Raw genomic sequence first — 22,890 nt, 5'->3', positions numbered from 1 at the left:
GTAATGTCATTCTCCTGCCCCATGTGCAGGGGAGGGCTGGCAGCGGCACAATCCACCGTTCTTCAGCCAAACGGTTGTACAACATACATGAAAGAAGGATGCTTAAAAAAAAAGGGATGATAAAAGGGGGACAACAAAACACAGCAAATGGAGATGATGGGGGTTAAAATATACACCAATGCGGTGTCATGCACAGGGGGAGACAGTTAAAAAGTCGACATAAAAGAACACAGCTGGCAATTCGTCGCAAATCGCAAGAGTCAAACACAAGGAAAAAGTCGGCCTGCGCTGCTCTGGCGTCGACCTTTATAGCGGTTGGCAGCGGAATACTCGCGGCCCTGTTTTATGGTTACGTGTGTGGCGGACGCGAGTGGGTCCCTTGGAAGTGGCGGCCTCTGCTAACTCTTGTAGCGTCGCCTGGTGTCCGCTCGCTACTGCGACAGGGCGAGTTCGCGACGCCAAGGCGCGCAGGGGCCGTGTAGGCTGCACGCATGCCAGAGGTGCCCGAATGGTTGCCGATCGTTTTTGCGAAGCTCTCTGGTATAGCAGTCTGCTACGAAATGACATACCTACCCATTATTTAAGTTATCTGAATAAACTTCTGTATCACTCCAAAGCAGTTGTAAACTCCTTTTTGACACCCCCTGTATTTCGTGCAAATTGGCTATTTATCGATTAAGTCCTGCCTCCTGAGACCTCTCCCAGCACATGCTGCTCAAATCGTTTAATTTGTACTCGAATTTGGAGTCCATATTTCGTTACCTGATGTTCTCTGAATTTTAATCGTAGCTCTACGCAGTGGCCAGTAAAGAAAAGTACCGATACGCCGGAGGAGACGTCTAGCTACACATAGTTACTGCTACTCGCCTGAAGCCTGAACTGGCCGCTAGTAAATACTGACACAAAAATGCGAGTACAACGGTTGTTACTATTCCATTTTTAAGGACATATTTTCGTTTGAGCACTCACTGTTTTCTCTTACCATCCTTATCATCAGTTATCTGCTATATTAGCAGGTCCTTTGCCTCTCTATTTCCTGCGATCCATTGCTTCCTTCTTAAGGCTGCTGTATGTTGTACCGTCCATCACGTCATCCAGTATCTGAAATCTCTTCCTTCCTCGCTTCCTCTTCCCTTCTACATAACCTTCTAAAGCTGTTTTTACCAGTCCGTCATTCTTTCTTAATACATGCCCATTCCAATTTCTTTTCAGTCCGTCATTCTTTCTTAATAAGTACCCAATCCAATTTCTTTTTCTTCTTTTTATTACATCTAGTAACTGTCTTTTCTCTCCCACTCTTCTCAGTTCCTCTGCATTGTTTACTCTGTCCAACCAACGTATTCTTTCCATCCTCCGCCACGTCCTCATCTCAAAAGCCTCGAGCCTTTGTTTAATGGCCACTGCGTAGAGCTACGATTAAAATTCAGAGAACATCAGGTAACGAAATATGGTAAGTCCATGTTTCAGCGCCATATAGAGGAACACTCCACACAAGACATTTTATGAGTCTCTTCCTGAGTTCTCTGTCCAGAACGTTGCAGAAAATTCTCCTTTTCTTATAAAATGTCTCTTTTGCCATTGCTATCCTTGTTTTAATGTTTGTGGCGCACTTCCAGTTGGTGTCTATCCTGCTTCCAAGATACTTAAAATTTTGTACCTGTTCTAGTATTTCTTCGTTTAGCATAATTTTTATTTCTTTATGTTCTCATAGTGCCAATACGTTTGTTTTTTAGTGTTAATTTTCGCCGGCCGGTGTGGCCGTGCGGTTCTAGGCGCTACGGTCGCAGATTCGAATCCTGCCTCGAGCATGGATGTGTGTGATGTCCTTAGGTTAGTTAGGTTAAGTAGTTCTAAGTTCTAGGGGACTGATGACCACAGATGTTAAGTCCATTTGTTAATTTTCATTCCATAATTTTTTCCGTTAGCTTCAATGGTGTCCACTAAATCCTGTAATTATTTTTCCCCTGTGGCTAGAAGGACCATGCCATTAGCCTACTCTTCTTCCTACAACTTCTACTCCTTTGTCATTTACTGAGCATTTGCCCACCATAATTTCCAAGTAGATGTTGAAAAGAGTAAGTAATAGACAGCATCCTTGTCTTACTCCTTTTCCTAGTCCGATCTAGTTTGTACTTTCTCCTCCCACTTTAACTGAGGCTCTTTGATTAAGATATAATGAGTTTACAAGTCTTCTGGTTTTCCAGTCCACTCTCTTTTCCCTCATTATAGTCGCCAGCTTGTCCCAAACCACATTGTCAAATGCCTTTTCTAGACCGAAAGAGCGCATATATAGGTCTCTTCCTTTTTCAATAAACCCTTCTCCCAAGATTCATAGGAGGCCTATTGCATCTCTGGTGCCCGTATTCCGTCTAAAGCTAAACTGCTCCTCGCCAAGATTCCTCCATTACTTTTTCAAGTCTTTTATTAATTATTCTTAACATCACTTTGGCTGCATGTGAAATGAGGCTGATTGTCCTGTGCTCACTACATTTCTCTTACCACACATCGTATTTCCCCACGCTTTCCAGTGTTTAAAAGAAGAATAATAGGACCTATTGCACTCTCATTTCCGTTTCAGTACCAATTACAGAAACTTTCCGTAAATACAATTTTGTATTGCTAGCATAAATGAACTCATGATCTGAGATCCTGTATCGTTTTCATCGTAAGAATAAATTTTATGTAAATATTACGCTATGTATTCTCCCGCGTTTCCAGGAAGCTCATTGCACTTCGTTTAATGTGGAGAGCAAACCAAGCTACCTCGAGTACAGTCAAGTACTATAATAAGGATACGTTTTATGCTGTGCACTATGCGCACACGGACAAAGCAATTATACGGGACAAAAGCTCTGCCGGCGCGTTTAACCTGCACAGCACTGTCCATATAACCTGCAGCGATAGAAGAAGTTGTAGGTAAGAAGTAGAAGGAGAAGAGCAGAGCTTCGAATGCCATTTAATTTTTAAAACAGAATGAAATAATATTCGGCGTAACTCGAGCAATACCGCACACTTTTTAGGAGACCATACGCAAACCATAACATGCTCTCTTTCTTAGCTAATAAGGTCTAGTATTGTACTAGTATTGTACAAGTACCCTTTCATTAGCAACTTGAGCCAAGCACAAAATCAGTTACCTCTCTATTGTATATCGTAAACAGTTTAGCAGGCTGGACATGGAGGTCTTAGTCTTAGTTTCTAGCTCTAACGTACTCTAATCTCTTCTAGTTAAGTTAGTTTTTAGGATGGTAGATGTTAAAGGCATGATGAGCGACGGCCAGCATCTTGAGGGTCATTCCAAGACCCGGGCCGCCCCCCCACAACCAGGTGACGGGCAATATTATACTTATCCCTTCTCTATTCAGTTCTCTCCCTTCCTTCATTCTAAATAATTTCGTTTTGTATATTAATATCTTACTTGATTTTGTATTAGTTATAAGTTTTTCTAATGCTGCCAAAAAAAATATCAAATGGATGTAAACAAATAGAGCCCGCCTCCACGTGGCGGGACACGGGCAACGGTGTGAGTGGGGACGGGAGTCGGGGTGGTGTTACTTTCAGTCACTGCGGACCCCGGACCCAGTCACAGCGGCTAAGTGGCAACATACGACCCACCATAAGGAATTAGACGGTGGGTCATAAAATATAAGCAGCTAGTGAAAAAAAAAGTGTACTTGGAAACAAGAGTGATGAAAATTCCTAACTTATTCCTCAGCTCAAAATGGTTCAAATGGCTCTGAGCACTATGGGACTTAACTTCTGAGGTCATCAGTCCCCTAGAACTTAGAACTACTTAAACCTAACTAACATAAGGACGTCACACACATCCATGACCGAGGAAGGATTCGAACCTGCGGCCGTAGCGGTCGCGCGGTTCCAGACCGTAGCGCCTAGAACCGCTCGGCCACTTCGGGCAGCTCCTCAGCTCAGTTCGGCCCCAAAACACAGGTCACTAGGCCCTGCTGGAACTGTAAGGTTCCTCTGGAGGAGACAAAAACACAGGATAATTTTTCTGAACGAGCTATGTGTGACGCAAAATTGCACTGCAGGGATTTCACCGTATAGTTAAATATTGAAGCCACTGAAGGTATCAAGGTACCGTTAGCCGTCTGATAACCTTTCAATTTGTTCCGTACCCTACTCGGAGGGGAAAATTTCAGTACTGCAAATGTCACGTGCTACATTGATAACAAGTGTATCAACAACAGAATCCACGAAGCCAACCATCCCCGACGTTTTTCCTCTTCTTTTCTGACGTGTCGTTCCGTATCCCATCAGGGTTCTACAGTGACGCGAGACAAAAGCTTTGTGTTCTATTTCCAGTACGAGTAGTAACTTAAATGTCTTTTCGCGGTAAACCCCTTAGGTTGGCTCCAGATCAATACCGTTTGGTTCATTTTGCAGTACGGTGGCCACTAAAAATGCAAAATATATGGTTTGCCTCGATGCCATAAAAATTATTGTTTTCCACATTTCTACGACGCTTATCACTTTGGCTGTCCGCCCCGGTAGCTGAGTGGTCAGCGCAACAGTGTGTCTATCCTAAGAGCTCGGGTTCGATTCCCGGCTGGGTCGGAGATTTTCTCCGCTCAGTGACTGTGTGTTGTGCTGTCCTAATCATCATCATTTCATCCCCATCGACGCGCAAGTCGCCGAAGAGGCGTCAAATCGAAAGACTTGCACCCGGCGAACGGTCTACCCGACGGGAGGCCCTAGTCACACGACATTTATTATTTATTTTTCACTTTGGCTCGTCTGAGACCACATTTGAGATATAAAACAATGGACATAGTCCAAATAAAGAGTATCTCATCTTTCACTTTTGCCGTAAAAATTAAAATTTGATGTTTTATTAATTTAAACTACCTTTATTAACAATCTTTTATAAAATATCGATAACAAGAATTTATATTTGCAATGAAAACTGCAATTTTGCGTGCAATATGCAATTAGAAAGAAAAAGAATGTTCACTTACATAAAAGTGATTATTAGGTATGTATTAATTAGCATTAATTTTACATTTAACAGATGTAGGTATCCCAAATCGTACGAAAACAAGTAAAACTAAAGTCAGAATTGAACCAGCGATCCGTGAACTACCTGATTATCATTCTACAACATTTAGCAATTTAAAAACTGACATAACTGTATACATACAATTCTTTAGAAAAGTTCACGACCGATTTTTTTCTGCGAACTTGTAAAAACATTTAGAACAAACTTTCCAACGGTGTTTCACGAGTGTGTTTCCCACGAGGAAGTAGCGTCAGGCATTTTCACACTACGTATTAACAGCGCAACAATCAGAGCACAACGGCACAGAAACTGCGGCTGGAGACGATTTTTGAAATAAAAAATACACAACTGAAGCATGATTAAGAAAAACATTGATGGTTGTTAGTACATTAGAATACCTCGAAGTTTCATTTACCGTAACATAGTAAATGGAAATGAGCGTTTGGCGTCATTGGCCGGGAGGTCCTTTGCGGGGCAGGTCCGGCATCCTTGGTGCAGGTCTTCTTACATTCGACGCCACATTGGGCGACCTGCGCGCCGGATGGGGATGATACGATGATGAAGACTGAAGGCAACACAACACCCAGTCCCTGAGCGGAGAAAATCTCCGACCCAGCCGGGAATCGAACCCGGGCCCGTAGGACGGCAATCCGTCACGCTGACCATTCAGCTATCAGGGCGGACACCGTAACGTCGTAATAAGCTATGTAATACGTAAGTAGGAACTACTTCCAAGAGCGTAACAATACTGATGTACGTGCGCTACGGCTGCTGTAAAATCGTCGCATTTGCCTTCGTTTAAATCAGCTTTATTCTTATGATGAACAAAGAGTAGTATTAAATAATTACAGAAACTTTTGGTGGATATAATTCTGTATTGCAAATGTAAAGGGAATCATAATGTGAGGTCTTAGTACTCGAATGTTTCTTCACCACGTACGTATATTAACTGCTCTCTTGACACAGAGGACACTTTCTGAAGTAAAGAATTTGTTTAGAGGTAGCGACAGAAACGACTGTGGTTCACACCTGAGAGAAGACGAAACAGTGGAGAGCGGCCGCGTGGGCAGGTCCAGCGGCGCGATGCCCAGCGAGTCGTCGCTCGCCGTCGTCACTTCCAGGCTGAGGCTGGCTCTGGACGAGGAACCCTGCAGCACGAAAATTAAGAAAACCTGTAAATTCAAACTCTGTTCATGATGTACACACTCTGTCACCACAGTCTAATACACACAGTCATGACACGCCCTGGTGCCAAAGGTGTTACCGTTTGACAGCTGGAGCTACACTAGCGCTCCAAGCGGTGAGAAAGCAGGCAGTCACATGTATCGTAAGGATAATGTTCGTTTTTAGTTATTTTCCGCTTAATTAACGAAGCACTTATTATGCACTACTGGCCATTAAAACTGCTACACCACGAAGGTGACGTGCTACATACGCGAAATTTAACCCACAGGAAGAAGATGCTGTGATACGAAAATGATTAGCTTTTCAGAGCATTCACACAACGTTGGCGCCGGTAGCGACACCTACAACGTGCTGACATGAGGAAAGTTTCCAACCGATTTCTCATACACAAACAGCAGTTGACCGGCGTTGCCTGGTGAAACGTTGTTGTGATGCCTCGTGTAACGAGGAGAAATGCGTACCGTCACGTTTCCGACTTTGATGAAAGTCGGATTGTAGCCTATCGCGATTGCGGCTTATCGTATCGCGACATTGCTGCTCGCGTTGGTCGAGATCCAATGACTGTTAGCAGAATATGGAATCGGTGGGTTCAGGAGGGGAATACGGAATGCTGTGCTGGATCCCAACGGCCTCGTACCACTAGCATTCGAGATGACAGGCATCTTGTCCGCATGGCAGTAACGGATCGTGCAGCCACGTCTCGATCCCAGAGTCAACAGATGGGGACGTTTGCAAGACAACAACCATCAGCACGAACCGTTCGACGACGTTTGCAGCAGCACGGACTATCAGCTCGGAGACCATGGCTGCAGTTACCCTTGACGCTGCATCACAGCAGGCGCGCCTGTGATGGTGTACTCAACGACCAACCTTGGTGCACGAATGACAAAACGTCATTTTTTCGGATGAATCTAGGTTCTGTTTACAGCATCATGACGGTCTCATCCGTGTTTGGCGATATCGCGGTGAACGCACATTGGAAGCGTGTATTCGTCATCGCCATACTGGCGTATCACCCGACGTGATGGTATGGGGTGCCATCGGTTACACGTCTCGGTCATCTCTTGTTCGCACTGACGGCACTTTGAACAGTGGACGTTACCTTTCAGATGTGTTACGAACCGTGGCTCTACCCTTCATTCGATCCCTGCGAAACCCTACATTTCAGCAGGATATTGCACGACCGCATGTTGCAGGTCCTGTACGGGCCTTTCTGGATACAGAAAATGTTCGACTGCTGCCCTGGCCAGCACATTCTCCAGACCTCTCACCAATTGAAAACGTCTAGTCAATGGTGGCCGAGCAACTGGCTCGTCACAATACGCCAGTCACTACCCGTGATGAACTGCGGTATCGTGTTGAAGCTGCATGGGCAGCTGTGCCTGTACACGCCATCCATGCTGTGTTTGACTCAATGCCCAGGCGTATCAAGGCCGTTATTACGGCCAGAGGTGGTTATTCTGGGTACTGATTCCTCAGGATCAATGCACCCAAATTGCGTGAAAATGTAATCACATGTCAGTTCTAGTATAATATATTTGTCCAATGAATACCCGTTTATCAACTGCATTTCTTCTTGGTGTAGCAATTTTAATGGGCAGTAGTGTACTTCTGCATTCCATGTGTCAGTATGGACATGAAGTATCCTGAAACACATGTAAAAACAGCTGAACCGCACTGGCTCAATGACAAAAGCTATAACTTATTCATGAAGAAATACTTTCGAATATATATATATATATATATATATATATATATATATATATATATATATATTTACATATATAGGGTGTAAATTTTAAGTTGACAGACCAGAATAACTCGAAAAATAAGCTTCACATGGAAAAGTGTGTAGAATCCAAAGTTGAATATTTTCGTGGGGGCATCTGCCAATGCTAAAATTAGCCCGCCACCCCACCCCCCTGGGTATCCCCATTTTTTATTGCAGAATCAGATTCTACATAAATAAACTACGTACATTTTGTCGTAAACATTTGTTTTGATTCTTGGTGGTTGATGCTGTAGTTAAAGAAAATCGCTGTTCTCATTTTTTACGTGGAAAATGGTTACGGATAAAGAAAAGATAGTAATTTTAGCTCCAGCAAATGTCCCCCTCGAAAATAATCAACTTTGGATACTACACATTTTTTCGTGTGAAGCTTATTTTGCGAGTTATTCTGGTTTGTCAACTTAAAATTTACACCCTATATATATGTCCGTGTGTTCCCTGCTTTCTACACTGAAAGCAAGAGAATAAAAACAATTATTTCACGCCTGTCAAGCACATATTTCTGTCCTTTTCTGTTGTTATCATAGGCACTTTCTTTGACACTTTAAAAAAAATGTTATGGAGTCTAATGATTCGTCCATGCTTAATCTTCACTCGACTGCCCAATACACGTATATTTCTGTATATTTTTGCTTCAAAAACAAATGTTTTGAAAATTCTTGCCGTTTGTGGCTCAGATTTAGCAAGAATTGTAGATATGATGTCTTCTGTGTTGGGAACCAGTTTTATTGCTTTTGGCGGTTTATTATCTTGTCTGTGTGGTTTCCCCTTCAGCTACAAGTGCGGTGACTTATTTAGCACGTTAACTAATGTTGGTACTCGTATTATATTCTATGTAGGTTTACTACGTTCCACATTCACTGATGTGGCTGAAAGTTTTGCGAACGTAACTCCGCCTTATTGGTTAGATAAACGTCTTTCCGCAAAAAGGTCAGGTCTTATGGTATTTACTAGCAATTTTTGTTATTAAAGGAAAACGAGTTTCTTCAGTAAATATCCGTACGTTACATGACAATCGTAAATAAACTATACTCTGATGTATCGTTTCCTACTTCCCAGGGTCCATAGGAAACTATTGAATGACAAATGTGGTGTCGTATTATGGTTAACGGCGATTTTTATGCCACTAAATACACTACTTGTTATAAAAACTATGTTACAAATCAATATAGAAGTTGGTATTCGCACTCATCCGACATCGAATGCAGACGTATTGCTTGCTGGCCGCTTGGGGCGTTGCTGTCGTGGGTAACAAAAACGACGCGGAGTGACGCGACTGTTATAGAGACTGTGATGTCACACCAATCGCGGCCCGTGAATATACAATCCGGTTGCTAACAAATTTTTAGATTCAGGCATCTATGAGAGTGTGAAATTAATAGCATCTGCTGTACAACAATCATGCTTATCAACATGTATATTCAACTACAGCCACTGCCAGTAACAATAATAATAGTAATAATATTAATAATACGTATAAGTTCTCTCAAAAACAGAAAGACTTGTTTTTGTGAAATTTTGTTGTTTTGTACATAATTAAGTAAAGGTTAGAGCGAGAACGAAATAATGTTCAAGCTTTCACTTCGTTCCGCATTTTTGTGGAAGCGGGAGTTTTCGTGCTTTTTATTTGTTCGGACAAATGTACAAGATACCTGACAAATGTGGTAGTTCACAAATTAACTTCTGGGCTCAAAATCAAACATTCTTTCGCTGCACTCACACAACAAGCTCGGGTTCGATTCCCGGCAGGGGACAGGGTGATGCATCTGCATTTTCATCAACATTGACACGCAAGTCGTCGAAGTGGCGTCACCTAAAACAAGTTGCAAAGTGGCGGCCGAATCCCGATGGGGATATCCCGGCCAATAAGTGCCATACGATCGCTTCATTTTACAAGCTACAAAGGTGTCGTCTAGTGACATACTGCAGTTGCATTTGTGAACTCCCAGTTTTTAATGGCACAACTTGAGGGAACCAACTTCTGTCGTGCCACAAAAGGTTTAACTTGGTCCTGTTTTGTTGCGCCACTTTCCTTCCACCATTGTTCTCTGCTGGCAGTATTTCGAAACGCGAGCATTCTGTCGCATTTATCGTGGAGTACCTGCTGCTGTACGCCTTTCTATTTTGGTGTGTTTTCATTTCAATTACTGAAAAACAATGTTCGGTAGGCACGCTTTCGCAGGGTCTGGAACAACGAAAACAGCAACCTACGTTTGATTTTCTGCAGCAGTGTGTGTGTGTGTGTGTGTGGGGGGGGGGGGGGGGGCATTTGCAAACCAATGACGTAAATCACAATCTTAAAAAAAAGATTTTTGGATGAACAAATAATCTCAATACATGTAACCAAAAGAGCGAGTTGTATAAACTTCGTGATTTGTGAGACCATGCATTGAATAAATTGTGGATTATATGTAGGAAATAACTCCAGAGTGTGATCGGGCAGCTACTTATTCGAAATGCATATATCAACGAATACAATAATATTCTAAAATCTTGGAAGAGTGGTGGGTCTGCAGATGATGTTTACATACCAGCTGTTGGTTAGCTTGCCATCGGACAGCGTTTTAGTCTCCGAGTGTTATTTCTTTTATAAATGTGTTTGAGGCCCCGGATTTACTCCTGTGCAAAATCTATTTTCGTATTCAACATTTGGATTTCGTCTTCCTTGTATTTTACTCTTGTCAGAGCTCTAATGCCATAACCTGCACTACAACATTCATACCCGCCCCTGTGATTTCAGTTGATGCTATACCGAAAGCTGTGCAAATACGAAGAATCTGTATGAACGGTAGCTCACTACAGAAAGCCACAAGCTGTGGCGCCACATTAGTTGCGTGTCTGAACCCGGCTTTACAATTATTGTACACTTCTTTGGCAAATGTTCTCTTGTAGTCACGCTTATTTGATTTCGTCACCTTCTCAGTCAACGGATGTGGTCTGGGAAGCCCTAGTTCCTTTGCGGCTGTCTTTTTCTGGTAATTTTCTTTTCCGTTAGCACTTAAAACAGTTTCAACAGAGTTCATATTGGCGCTGCACACGAAAGTCGATTCCCGCACAGTAAGCAACCATCTCCAGACACAAACTGCCGTTTGTGGAAATGATAATATTCAAGGCATGTTGTCTACCAACATCGTCACTTAACTAGAATGCAAATGATGCACTGAGAACCATAAGCGCCAAAAATCACACTGTCGACGATTCCACATTTAAGTGAATATCAGATAAACCAGTGAGATAGCTTTTCGTGAATTTTCGTGTATAGAATGTGGGCTACTGCCCACATAAACATGACCCACCATAAGATCAACAGATGCCAGAAGCATGTATAAATTCTAGTCTTTTTTTTCTTTATTTTCATTTCATTTCACCATAAGGGGCTGGGCTGACAGCAGCGTGTGGCCGCTCTTCAGCTTACAGTTTTGAACATAATAATTTAATGTTTTAAAACATAGAAAGTGAACGAAAGATGAGTATTGAAAATTTACGGATGACGCTGATGTGGTGGAGTTGCCATTTCATGGCGATCTGGTTGGAGACGACGAGTTGCAGGAGATCATGCTGATGTGGCATCTGCTTGACGACCAGGTAAAGGGCAGACTGAAGAGATCATGGTAGCGCGGTAGAGAGTGAAACAAAAGATGTGGATAGAGAGCTGGCACGAAGTCGTGGAGAAGGAGAAAGATTGTTGGTGTGGTTGTGAAATGGGTGATATGTAAGAGGTGCTGTGGGGTTGGAGAGGCTGCTCAAGGGTGGGGTGGGATGCACTAGACGATGGTGTCTACTCGGGAAAAGACTGCTAGGGTGACCTGATAGAAGAAATGTGAATGCTCGAGTGGATGGATGTTTTGAAGGACAGTGGTGATGTAACAGATGATTGTCTTCAGCAGGAGGAGTAGGACATAGGGGGTAGTTTGCGTGGAGTGGTGTGTCAACAGGGTGGATTGGGACAGTCAGTTCAGATTTGGTGGGAGGGGGTTTGACTGTCACCTATAGGAGTTAGTAGGGTGGGACTGGTTGCAACTGTTGCAGGTCGGTGTAGACTGGAGGTTGGGTCAGTGTTAATTAAAATGCGATTGACTTTGCAATGGGGACAGCTGGGAGGTTTTCTTCAAGTCAGAAGTTAAATGATCATTGTAGATGGGGAATTTGTGGTAACAGTAGGCTTTGGCTTGGGATCAAGAAGGCTCAACATCGTGTCTGCAGTGACAGATGAAGCCTCCATACTGAAGGAGGTAATCTATGTTGAGGGATCTTCAGAAAAGATACGAATGAGGGATGTAGGGACAGAATGGTGATAAATTCGGAGGAGTTTTCGGATTTGGGAGTCAGGATTGGAATTTAGCTCACACTCAGCTTCCCCCACTGTTATCTCGGGATCCACCCCCTTGATCGCAGCAGGAAGATTAGGTGGGCGGCGTTGAGGTTGGGGTTATCAGGGTCGTGGTGGACTGAGTGGGTTTGGAAATCTGGATCAGAATATTTGATGATTACTGAGTCTAGGTGGGGTATGAGTTGTGATATGCTGATGTTTGGAACGTCTTTTTTAATTCGAGGGAAAGTATTTTGGAACTGACGAATCTGCCATCGGGATGTGAGAGGATGAAGGAATGTGTTGGAGAAGATGTGTGCAGTGAGATGGAATATTACAGTCTCACAATCGATGATGATTTGCCTTATGGTTCATAGCGCTTCAAATGGATTAATGCGTGGTAAAATCCAAAATTTAATATACTATATCTCATTCAGAATCCCACAAAATAGTTTTTTTTCTATCAGTATAACTATAACAGGTAGTGATGTCCGATCTAATTTTACTATGTTGTGAGTGAATTGGCACATCTAAGGAGTGAGCTACGGTTTAGTGGGATTTATGGCAAGTGAACGGGGACAAAAGTCTGCTGCAGTGAGCTGCCACCTGGTGGATGATGATACACACTTGATACACGTGGAGTGACACGACAAGTGCGAGAATTATCGCACAGTCAGCTTAACAGCTCATGCATCCAAGTTGCTGACAGCAGTAATATACTGGAGAATGGCGAACAAAACTGAGCGAAGTGCTCAGATTAAAAAGGGAGTGAGACAAGGATGTAGTCTTTCAACCCTCTCGTTCAGTCTATACATCGAAAAAGGAATAGCGGAAAGATTCAAGCGGGGAATTAAACTTCAAGGTGAAAGGGTATCAATGATAATATTCGCTGATGACATTGCTATCCTCAGTGAAAGTAGGAAGAATTACAGGATCTGCAGAATGGAATGAACAGTCTAATAAGTACAGAATAAGTTTTACAGAGATCGAAGAAAGACGAAAGTAATGAGAACTAGCAGAAGTGAGAACAGCGAGAAATTTAACACTGGCATTGGTGATCACGAAACAGATGAAGTTAAGGAATTCTGCTACCTACGGAGCAAAAGAATCCACGACGGACGGGGCAAGGAGGACATAAAAAGCTGACTAGCACTGGCGAAAAGGGCATTCCTGGCCAAGAGAAGTCTACTAATATCAAACATAGGCGTTAATCTGTGGAAGAAATTTCTGACAATGTATGTTTGGAGCACAGCGTGTATGGTAGCGAAACATGGACTATCAGAAAACTGGAACAGAAGAGAATCGAAGCATCTGAGATGTGGTGCTGCAGAAGAATGTTGAAAATTAGGTGGACTGATAGGGTACGGAAGGAACCTGCATGTTAGCCGAGAGCGTTAACGCGCTGCTTCCTGGACTCGGGAAGGCGCGCCGGCCCCGAACCGAATCCGCCTGGCGGATTAACGACGAGGGCCAGTGCGCCGGCAGGTCTTGATGTGGTTTTTAGGCGGTTTTCCACATCCCCCTAGGTGAATACCGGGTTGGTCCCCACGTTCCGCCTCAGTTACACGGCTCGCAGACACATGAACACTTTCGCACTCTTCCATGGATTATACTAGTCGCAGACAGTTGGGGTACACTACTTCCTTCCCGGGGGGTACGGGGTGGCGGCAGGAAGGGCATCCACCCACCCCTTCAACTAACATTGCCACATCCGATTAACCATGCCGAACCTGCGTCTCCGCGGGAAACCAGGCACAAGCAAAAGAAAGAAAGAAAGAAGGAAAGAGTAAGGGAGGAGGAAGTTCTCTGCAGAATATGCGAAAGAAAAGAGTATACGGTATGGAAAACAGTGGCAAGAAGAAAAGACAGGATAGTAGGGCATCTATTAAGACATCAGGGAATAACTTCCATGGTACTAGAGAGAGCTGTAGAGGGTAAAAACTGTAAATGAAGGCAGAAGGTGGATTACATCCAACAAATAACTGAGGATGTTGGTTGCAAGTGCTACTCAGAGATGAAGAGGTTGGCACGGGAGAGAAGTTTGTGGCGGACCGCATCCCAGTCAGGAGAATGATGACTCATAGAAAAAAAAGAGGAGAAAATAATGTGTAAGGAAGTGATGAAAAAGCGACGGTTTCTGAAAGTCATGTTGTTCATCTGGGCTGCTCCACCACCCCTGAACAACTAAATGCTACACGTCGGCAGCACAAACACTGTAGACTTGTGTGCGGTAAACTCCCACAAGTGGTAACATAGCAGTACATGATGATGGTCTGCATTCTAAATTTTGTTCTACAGCCACTTGATCACTTTTGTGTGGACACAGATGGTTGTAGAACTGCTATCGGGAATTACTCAGGTGATGGTGTAATAAATCCTATTTCTAATAAACACATACATAATAGAATGCAATTAATAAGTAAAAGAAATTATAGTACAAATGAAACACACAGACAATTGCGCGTAAAGCACACACAATTGTGCGAGAGTATACCCATAAATAACGTATCACGGAGAAACGTTCGCAAATACTGTGAAGAATTCCTGTATGGAATAGAAGGTGTGTGGCTCAAGGATATCTTTCAATTTACTTTCGAATACTTGGGGGCTGTCACTCAATTTTTTCAGTTATGCTGGAAGCCCACTGAAAGTGAAACCTGCCAAATGCTGCACACCTTTCCGAACAATGGTTACGGAAGAGTTATTCGAGTGCGTATCATTTTATAGCCTAGTGTTCACTGAGTGGATGTTGCAGCTTCTTTTGCACGTACCAGTACCGTCAACAACGGATTTCACGATACCAAATATGTACACGAACGGCAGAGTTAGAATTCCAAGACAAGTAAATATGACCTTCTCAAGGTTAGCAAACTAACACTAGGGATCCATCTGACTGTCACAGTAAATACTCTCGGTGAGTGAACAGAGATGCTCTACAAAACGTCGAGGATCTCCAGCACTGCCTGTAGCAGAGTGTAAAGTGACTACCACCGAGTGGACAAGATTAGTTATAAATACCTCGAGCAAATAGAAACTGACCACAACGACATTCACGACCGAGATCAGTGCAGACTGCATACGGGTACGTCAGATTCTCTCCGGTCACTAACATCTGGAACAGTGTATATGGGAATCGAAAAAGCATCCACCGTGGTAGACAGAGAGAATGCTGGGCTAAGAGGGACATTTGTCAAAATTAAGGACTAAGTGGTTAAGTGTACGCAGATATGGAACATAAGAATGAAATCAATTCGGTTTTATTGCATTCATCGCCCTTGTCTTAACCTCTTACTGCATGAACCAAACCAGAAAACTGCTGTGTGCTCAGAGACTTGAAAGTGTATTTTCCTTGTATTGTACGTTAACTGGGGACCTAGAAACGACTGAGAGGCTCCGTCCGCACCGCAGCCGCAGTGGTCCACAACCCCACGACGACTACCGCAGTCCGCGTCACCCCTCCGCCGCCCCACACCGAACCCAGGGTTATTGTGCGGTTCGGCCCCTGTTGGACCCCACAGAGAACGTCTCACACCAGACTAGTGTAACCCCTACGTTTGCGTGGTAGAGTAGTGGTGGTGTACGCGTACGTGGAGAACTTGTTTGCGCAGCAATCGCCGACATAGTGTAGCTGAGGCGGAATAAGGGGAACCACCCCGCATTCGCCGAGGCAGATGGAAAACCGCCTAAAAGCCATCCACAGACTGGCCGGCTCACTGGACCTCGACATAGGTCCGCCGGGCGGATTCGTCCCGGGGACCAGGCGCTCCTTCCCAATCCGGAAAGCTGCGCGTTAAACCGCACGGCTAACCGGGCGGGCGTATTTGCCTTACATGCATGACGGATCAATTAGAGACCACTAATGATTCGAAATGTAGGTGTGCTGCCATCTCTCGGCTGTTTCGACGGAGCTGGTGCAAAAAAAATGGTTCAAATGGCTCTGAGCACTATGGTTTTTAACAGCTGTGGTCATCAGTCCCCTAGAACTTACAACTACTTAAACCTAACTAACCTAAGGACATCACACACATCCACGCCCGAGGCAGGGTTCGAACCTGCGACCGTAGCAGTCGCGCGGTTCCGGACTGCGCGCCTAGAACCGCGAGAGGAGCTGGTGCAGTTTGGCGCAGAGAAGTAATGGAGAACATGGTTGTAAGAAACAAAGGTGAGTTTTCCTTTTTATTTTTTCAAGTAATTCTTCGAATTAGCCAAAACAAAAAATATGGCATGAACGTTGAACATATCTGTAATGAGAACAATATATTACTCACGAAAAAAATTGTTTCAATTCTTTGTATGAACAAACGAACCTTGTGCTATACCTATGGCGTTCCATGCACGCACACTTAAACAATGATAAACAGTGTGTTCCATATTTGCTCTCTCACACATCAGGTCTTGTATTTGCCACTTAACATTCTGCAAAGAAGGATGTAGAAGTAACTTCAGGTGTGTCCCAGGAAAATGCGTTGGCACCCTTGCTGTTCAAGTAGTATATTAATGACCTTGGCGGGCAAAATTAATAGTGACCTCAGGCTTTTCTCAGATAATGCAGTTATCTATAATGACGTATTGTCTGAATGAAGCTGCATAAATATTCAGTCAGATCTTTATAAGATTTCAAAGTGGTGCAAAGATTGACACCTTGCTTTAAACATTCAGAAATGTATAACTGTGCACTACACAAAACGAAAAAGGGTAGTATCCTATAACATCAATAAGTCACTGTTGGAATCGACCAACTCATATAAATACCTACGTGTAATACTTTGTGGAGATGTGAAATGAAATAATCACATAGGCTCAGCCGTGACATTGGTGCATTGGTAGAAAACTGGGGAAGTGCAATCAATCTACACAGGAGATTGCTGACAAATCACTCATGCGACCAGTTCTAGAATATTAGTGATGTATGTGGGACCCATACCAAATAGAACTAACAGGGGATGTGGAATTTATTCAGAGAAGGGCAGCACGAATGGTCACAGGTTTTTTTGATCAGTGGGAGAGTGCTACAGTGATGCTGAAGAAACTGAACTGACAGACTCTTGAAGATAGACTTACACTATTCCAAAAACGTCTGCTACGAAAGTTTCAAGAACCAGCTTTAAATAATGACTCTACGAATATATTTCAACCCCCTACGAGGCTACATAGGGATCGTGAGGCACAGAGACATTCAAACAATGATTCTTCCCGCGCTCAACACGTGAATGGAATGGGAAGAAATCCTAATAACTGCTACAATGGGACGTGATCTCTACCATGCACAATGGTTCAAATGGGTCTGAGCACTATGGGACTTAACTTCTAAGGTCATCCGTCCCCTAGAACTTAGAATTACTTAAACCTAACTAACCTAAGGACATCACATACATCCATGCCCGAGGCAGGATTCGAACCCGCGACTGTAATGTACCATGCACTTCAGAGTGTTTTGCAGAGTATAGATGATAGATGTAGGGGTAGATGTAGAAAGAATTTATAAACAGATTGTTTCTACTAACAGTTGACAGTTCTTACCAATGAGACCTGCAATAGTATACAGTAGACTCTCTGTAGTCCGAACTAATTGGGCTAAAGGGCATGTGGAAAAAAAGTTTTCGCAAATAGTTTGAGGTGAAATAGGATTGAAGACACGAATAAACATCCTCTGACTATAACCTGATCCCGTTACACAAATCTTCATACTACTCAGGGTCCAATGGTCTGTTGTACTCTTACGTAAAATGTGAAGCCCCTTCAGACGTATGACTTTCTTGGTTTACTACATGTTTGTAATGCTAGGTATTCTTGCTCCTCTAAGCAATTTTTCTTATCCCTCCGGTCTGAAAATGGACTCAGCAAGCCTACAACCACGCCTTCGTGGAAATGGTCCCACAAAATGATGCAGTTAGCGAAGACTCAGATTAGTCGGACGACGAGAAGTGGCGCAGAGTGAACCAGATGTCTATTGCTGCTCCCCTCATTCCGTGGAGAAGCTCTTGTCCACCGGGAGGGCTGCATCAAAGAAACGTGATGTCAGCATCATCTCAGAAACTTCATCTGAGAATTCTGAAGAAGGATCAAAACCTACCACATTAAATTCTAGGAACCAGCCACCGGTGAATCCTCCGACAAAAAGATGGTTGGTTGTTTGCTTTGGGGGAGTGGACCAAATAGCGAGGTCATCGGTCCCGTTGGATTAGAGAAGGATATCGGCCGTGGCCTTTCAAAGGAACCATCGCGGCATTTGTCTTATTCGATTTAGAGAAATCACGGAAAATCTAAATCAGCGTCGTGCTCCCGAATGCGAGTCCAGTGTGCTAACCACTGCGCCACCTTGCTCGGTTGACAAAAAGTAAGAAGACCATGTGGCGTGAGAGATAAGCAAGTTGTGTGGAAAGAATGAAGCTGAGCATGAACTGAATAAGATGAAAGAAAGTGGAGCCTTAACGCCTGCGTTCGCCGGCCCGTGTGGCCGTGCGGTTCTAGGCGCTTCAGTCTGGAAACGCGTGACCGCTACGGTCGCAGGTTCGAATCCTGTCTCGGGCATGGATGTGTGTGATGTCCTTAGGTTAGTTAGGTTTAATTAGTTTTAAGTTCTAGATGACTGATGACCTCAGAAATTAAGTCGCATAGTGCTCAGAGCTATCTGAAGCCAACGCCTGCGTTCAATTGGACAAAGTTGGACACTTGTTTATGTGGGAATGCAAATTTATTCAAAACAAGGACAGATCCTTTTGTTGTAAATCTCAGTTCCGCCAGACATATACATACGAAAACTCGAGAAATGTTCCACTGAGACAGTCCAGGAACCGGCTACAGGGCAGCCAGGCAGCATTGGTTCAGTGTCTGAACACGGTAACAGCGCGAGCCGACTTCGACGCGCCTTGTGGCAAACGGCGTTAAATTCAGGGCTACGTGATGGGCTGCACGCCGATACGCAGCCAGCAGCAGGAAGGAGTCTCCAGCCGTGACCAAATTTGGCAATGGAAGAACACATGTACGTGGCAACGGGTCAGAGTGTGCTGGAAGCATGTCTGCGGGCCATATAAATAGGACCACATCAGGACACAAGAAAGAGTAGCACAATGCAGTCTCCATCTCTGTGCCACGTGTCGCCGGACGTCGGACGTTGGTTATTTGACTAGCCTCGGTACCAACCGCTGTTACGGAGATGGGTTTTCAGTCAAGCAGATGGGCTACTAATGAGAAGTTAGGTTGGGAGATAGTGCCAGAGGAGTCTTCAAAAGTTATGTAGCAAGTGGGAGCACTTGAAATTTCTACCCTGAATACTTGAATATCCTCACCAAGTTCCGTACTCTGCAACACTTATAGCTTGAATCCAGCACCTGTCAGAGTTCTAGAAACAGTTCTGAAGGAACTGCCCAAGTCCGTCAGAATGTACGAAGGACCTGAATAGATCCAGGTGATCAGATAGGGTGCTTATGTATATGTCATCTGTCAGAATCGTATCTAGACCTACAGGGGTCCTATATCACTAAAATTGCACACGTCCCACACCATTAAAAAGCAGCCACCAGCTTGAACAGTGCCCTGCTGACATGGATTCATGAGGTTGTCTCCATACCCATACACATCCATCCGCTCGATACAACTTGAAACAAGACTCTTCCTACCACGCAACGTGTTTCCAGGCACGAACAATCCAATGTCGGTGCTGACGGGCCCAGGCGAGGCGTAAAGCTTTCTGTCGTGCAGTCATCAAGGATACAAGAGTGGGCCCTCGGCTCCGAAAGCCTTTATCGATGACGTTTCGTTGAATGGTTCGCGCGCTGACACTTGTTAATGGCCCATCACTGAAATCTGCAGCAATTTGCGGAATGGTTGCACTTCTGTCGCGTTGAACGATTCTGTTCAGTTGTCGTTGGTCACGTTCTTGCAGGATCTTTTTCCAGTCGCAACGATGTCGGAGATTGATGTTTTACAGAATTCCTGATATTCATGGTACACTCGTGAAACGGTCGTACGGGAAAATCCCCATTTCATCGGTACGTCGGAGATGCTGTGTCCCATCGCTCGCACGCCGACTATAACGCCACGTTCAAAGTCACTTAAATCTTGATAACGTGCCATTGTAGCAGCAGTAACCGAACTAACAACTGCGCCAGACACTTGTAGTCTAATAAGGCGTTGCCGACCACAGTGCCGTATTCTGCCTGTTCACATCTCACTGTACTTGAGTACGCTTGCCTATACCAGGTTCCCTGGCGCTTCAGTGTACATTGTATGCCGGCCGGAGTGGCCGTGCGGTTCTAGGCGCTACAGCCTGGAACCGTGAGACTGCTACTGTGGCAGGTTCGAATCCTGTCTCGGGCATGGATGTGTGTGATGTCCTTAGGTTAGGTAGGTTTAAGTAGTTGTAAGCTCTAGGGGACTGATGACCTCAGACGTTAAGTCTCATAGTGCTCAGAGCCATTTCTTGTACATTGTATTACAATATTCTTAAATGTCGTATTTTAAAAAGTCAAAAAGTTTAAAACGTCAAAAAGTTACACAGCAATAAAACCAGACCAGACTCAACAAAATGAGGTGAATTACTGAATTCAGCGTGCAAGCAATATCAAGAATGAGCTTAAAAAAAGACCACAAAAATGACGCAGACCTGTGTAATAACAACAAAGCGAAATACTAACACATTTTTCAAATAATATACGGGGCGAACATTAAGAAAACGGACAAACTGCTGGGACGGATTCCTGACGGAAATGGAGGAGAAAATCTCCGATGAACACGTTTCCGGAAATGCATCGTTGCCACGGTAGATGGCACTGACGAATGAAATTTCCTCTGACCACGTGCCTTGCGTTCCGTGTGTGTTGCAGGCAGTGTGATTGACGCAGCGAACTAGAAGCAGCAGAATGGCCCAATGTTCATGTCTGGAACAGGCCGAGGCGGTTTTTGTGTACGGGCAAACAGATGGAAACGGTCCAGAGGCAGCACGGCTGTACCAAAACAAGTGCCCTCACAGACACCAACCACATCACAGAACAGTGCAAGCCCTTTATGGGCGTTTGTGTGATCAGACGATCTTTCAGTGAGGCGTCAGACTGTGCGTTTACCAGGTTTGGAGGACCGGATTCTACAAGATATTACGGCGAACCCTAAAAGCTCCAGGCAACGCGTGCAAAGACTTGAGCCGTGTGCGACTCGTGTTGACGCCGTTCATAGCTTGGCATCTTGTAGTAGCGATAGTGGCGTCTCGTTTTCTTAGTGCGTTCACTGGTGCCACCACGTTTGTTCGCGTTGTCTCTCCCTGAGTGGCAGCAGCAGCAGCGCTTATCGATAGCGCGTACTGCGGTACCATCTTTGGAGCGCTCTTTAGTTTCTCCGGGTCGTCGTGCGTCGAGCGAGGGGAGTTGAGAAGGAGCAGCAGTGAGGTCCGGATAGCCAGTACTCGCAGACCGCTGGCGATACACATGCACTGTCCGACGGAAGGACGTGGTCGCGAGAGGGCATGATCACGTCAAGGACTGGATTCACCGAGTTATAGTTGAATGGACCGTGATATTCTTGTAGTGTAATTTTCACCTGTGTGTGTGTGCGTGTGTGTGAGGCAACGGCCTTGCCGCAGTGGATACACCGGCTCCCGTGGGCACACCGAAGTTAAGCACTGTCGGGCGTGGTCGGCACTTGGATGGGTGACCATCCCGGCCACCATGCGCTGTTGCCATTTTTCGGGCTGCACTCAGCCTCCTCATGTCAATTGAGGAGCTACTCGACCGAGGCTGGCTCTGAGCACTATGGGACTTAACATCTATGGTCATCAGTCCCCTAGAACTTAGAACTACTTAAACCTAACTAACCTAAGGACATCACACACATCCATGCCCGAGGCAGGATTCGAACCTGCGACCGTAGCAGTCGCGCGGTCGCTGGTTCGAATCCTGCCTCGGGCATGGATGTGTGTGATGTCCTTAGGTTAGTTAGGTTTAAGTAGTTCTAAGTTCTAGGGGACTGATGACCTCAGATGTTAAGTCCCATAGTGCTCAGAGCCTACTCGATCGAATAGTAGCGGCTTCGGTCAAGAATACCATCATAACGACCGGGAGAGCGGTGTGCTGACCCCACACCCCTCCTATCCGCATCCTCCTCTGAGGATGACACGGCGGTCGGATGGTCCAGGTAGGCCACTCGTGGCCTGAAGACGATGTGTGTGTGTGTGTGTGTGTCCACCCGTCGAAGTGCCCTTACGGCAATAAGTTGTCAGTCGACGATTTCTACTGGGATCACTCCCGTGCCTGACTTGAGAGGAGACGACCGTTGCTTGGTCGTTCGGTCGGTCGTCGCAGCGGACGACGTGCACTTTGTCTTCCGATTGCCGGATCGAGGAGGGGTAGCTGCGAGAGCGACGACTTCGTTGCACACCGAACCCTCAACTATTCTGAGATCTCGCCTTTGGTCGGCGGGTTGTTGCTCCAAGGGCCCCTGAACCTGGCGGCAACGACTGAAGCGTTTCGAGGTGGTGAAATATTGCAGCCGTCTTTCTCTATGTGTTATTCGTCATTGAATTTAGTATTATTCTTATTAGTGAAGTGCAACCAGCAGTACTTTCTGCCTTGTGGCCGCTAACGCCCCAGTTACCTGCCC

General features: G+C 44.8%; 1 protein-coding gene and 1 pseudogene across 1 annotated transcript in view; one reads left to right on the top strand and one right to left on the bottom strand.

The window, feature by feature from the left end:
- Positions 1-22,890, bottom strand: part of LOC124717037 (uncharacterized protein CG43867) — a 594,156-nt gene that overhangs the window by 156,959 nt on the left and 414,307 nt on the right. Inside the window, exon 6 of the mRNA XM_047243692.1 lies at positions 6,047-6,165. Within this exon, the coding sequence (XP_047099648.1) occupies positions 6,047-6,165 (119 nt within the window). The remainder of the gene's footprint in view (positions 1-6,046; positions 6,166-22,890) is intronic.
- Positions 21,856-21,973, top strand: LOC124717615 (annotated as a pseudogene).

Source organism: Schistocerca piceifrons, chromosome 9 (genome assembly GCF_021461385.2).
Source record: "Schistocerca piceifrons isolate TAMUIC-IGC-003096 chromosome 9, iqSchPice1.1, whole genome shotgun sequence".
In the NCBI taxonomy this organism is placed as follows: Eukaryota; Metazoa; Arthropoda; class Insecta; order Orthoptera; family Acrididae; genus Schistocerca; species Schistocerca piceifrons.
The sequence above is the reverse complement of the archived record's forward strand: the minus strand, read 5'-3'. Positions and strand labels throughout refer to the sequence as shown.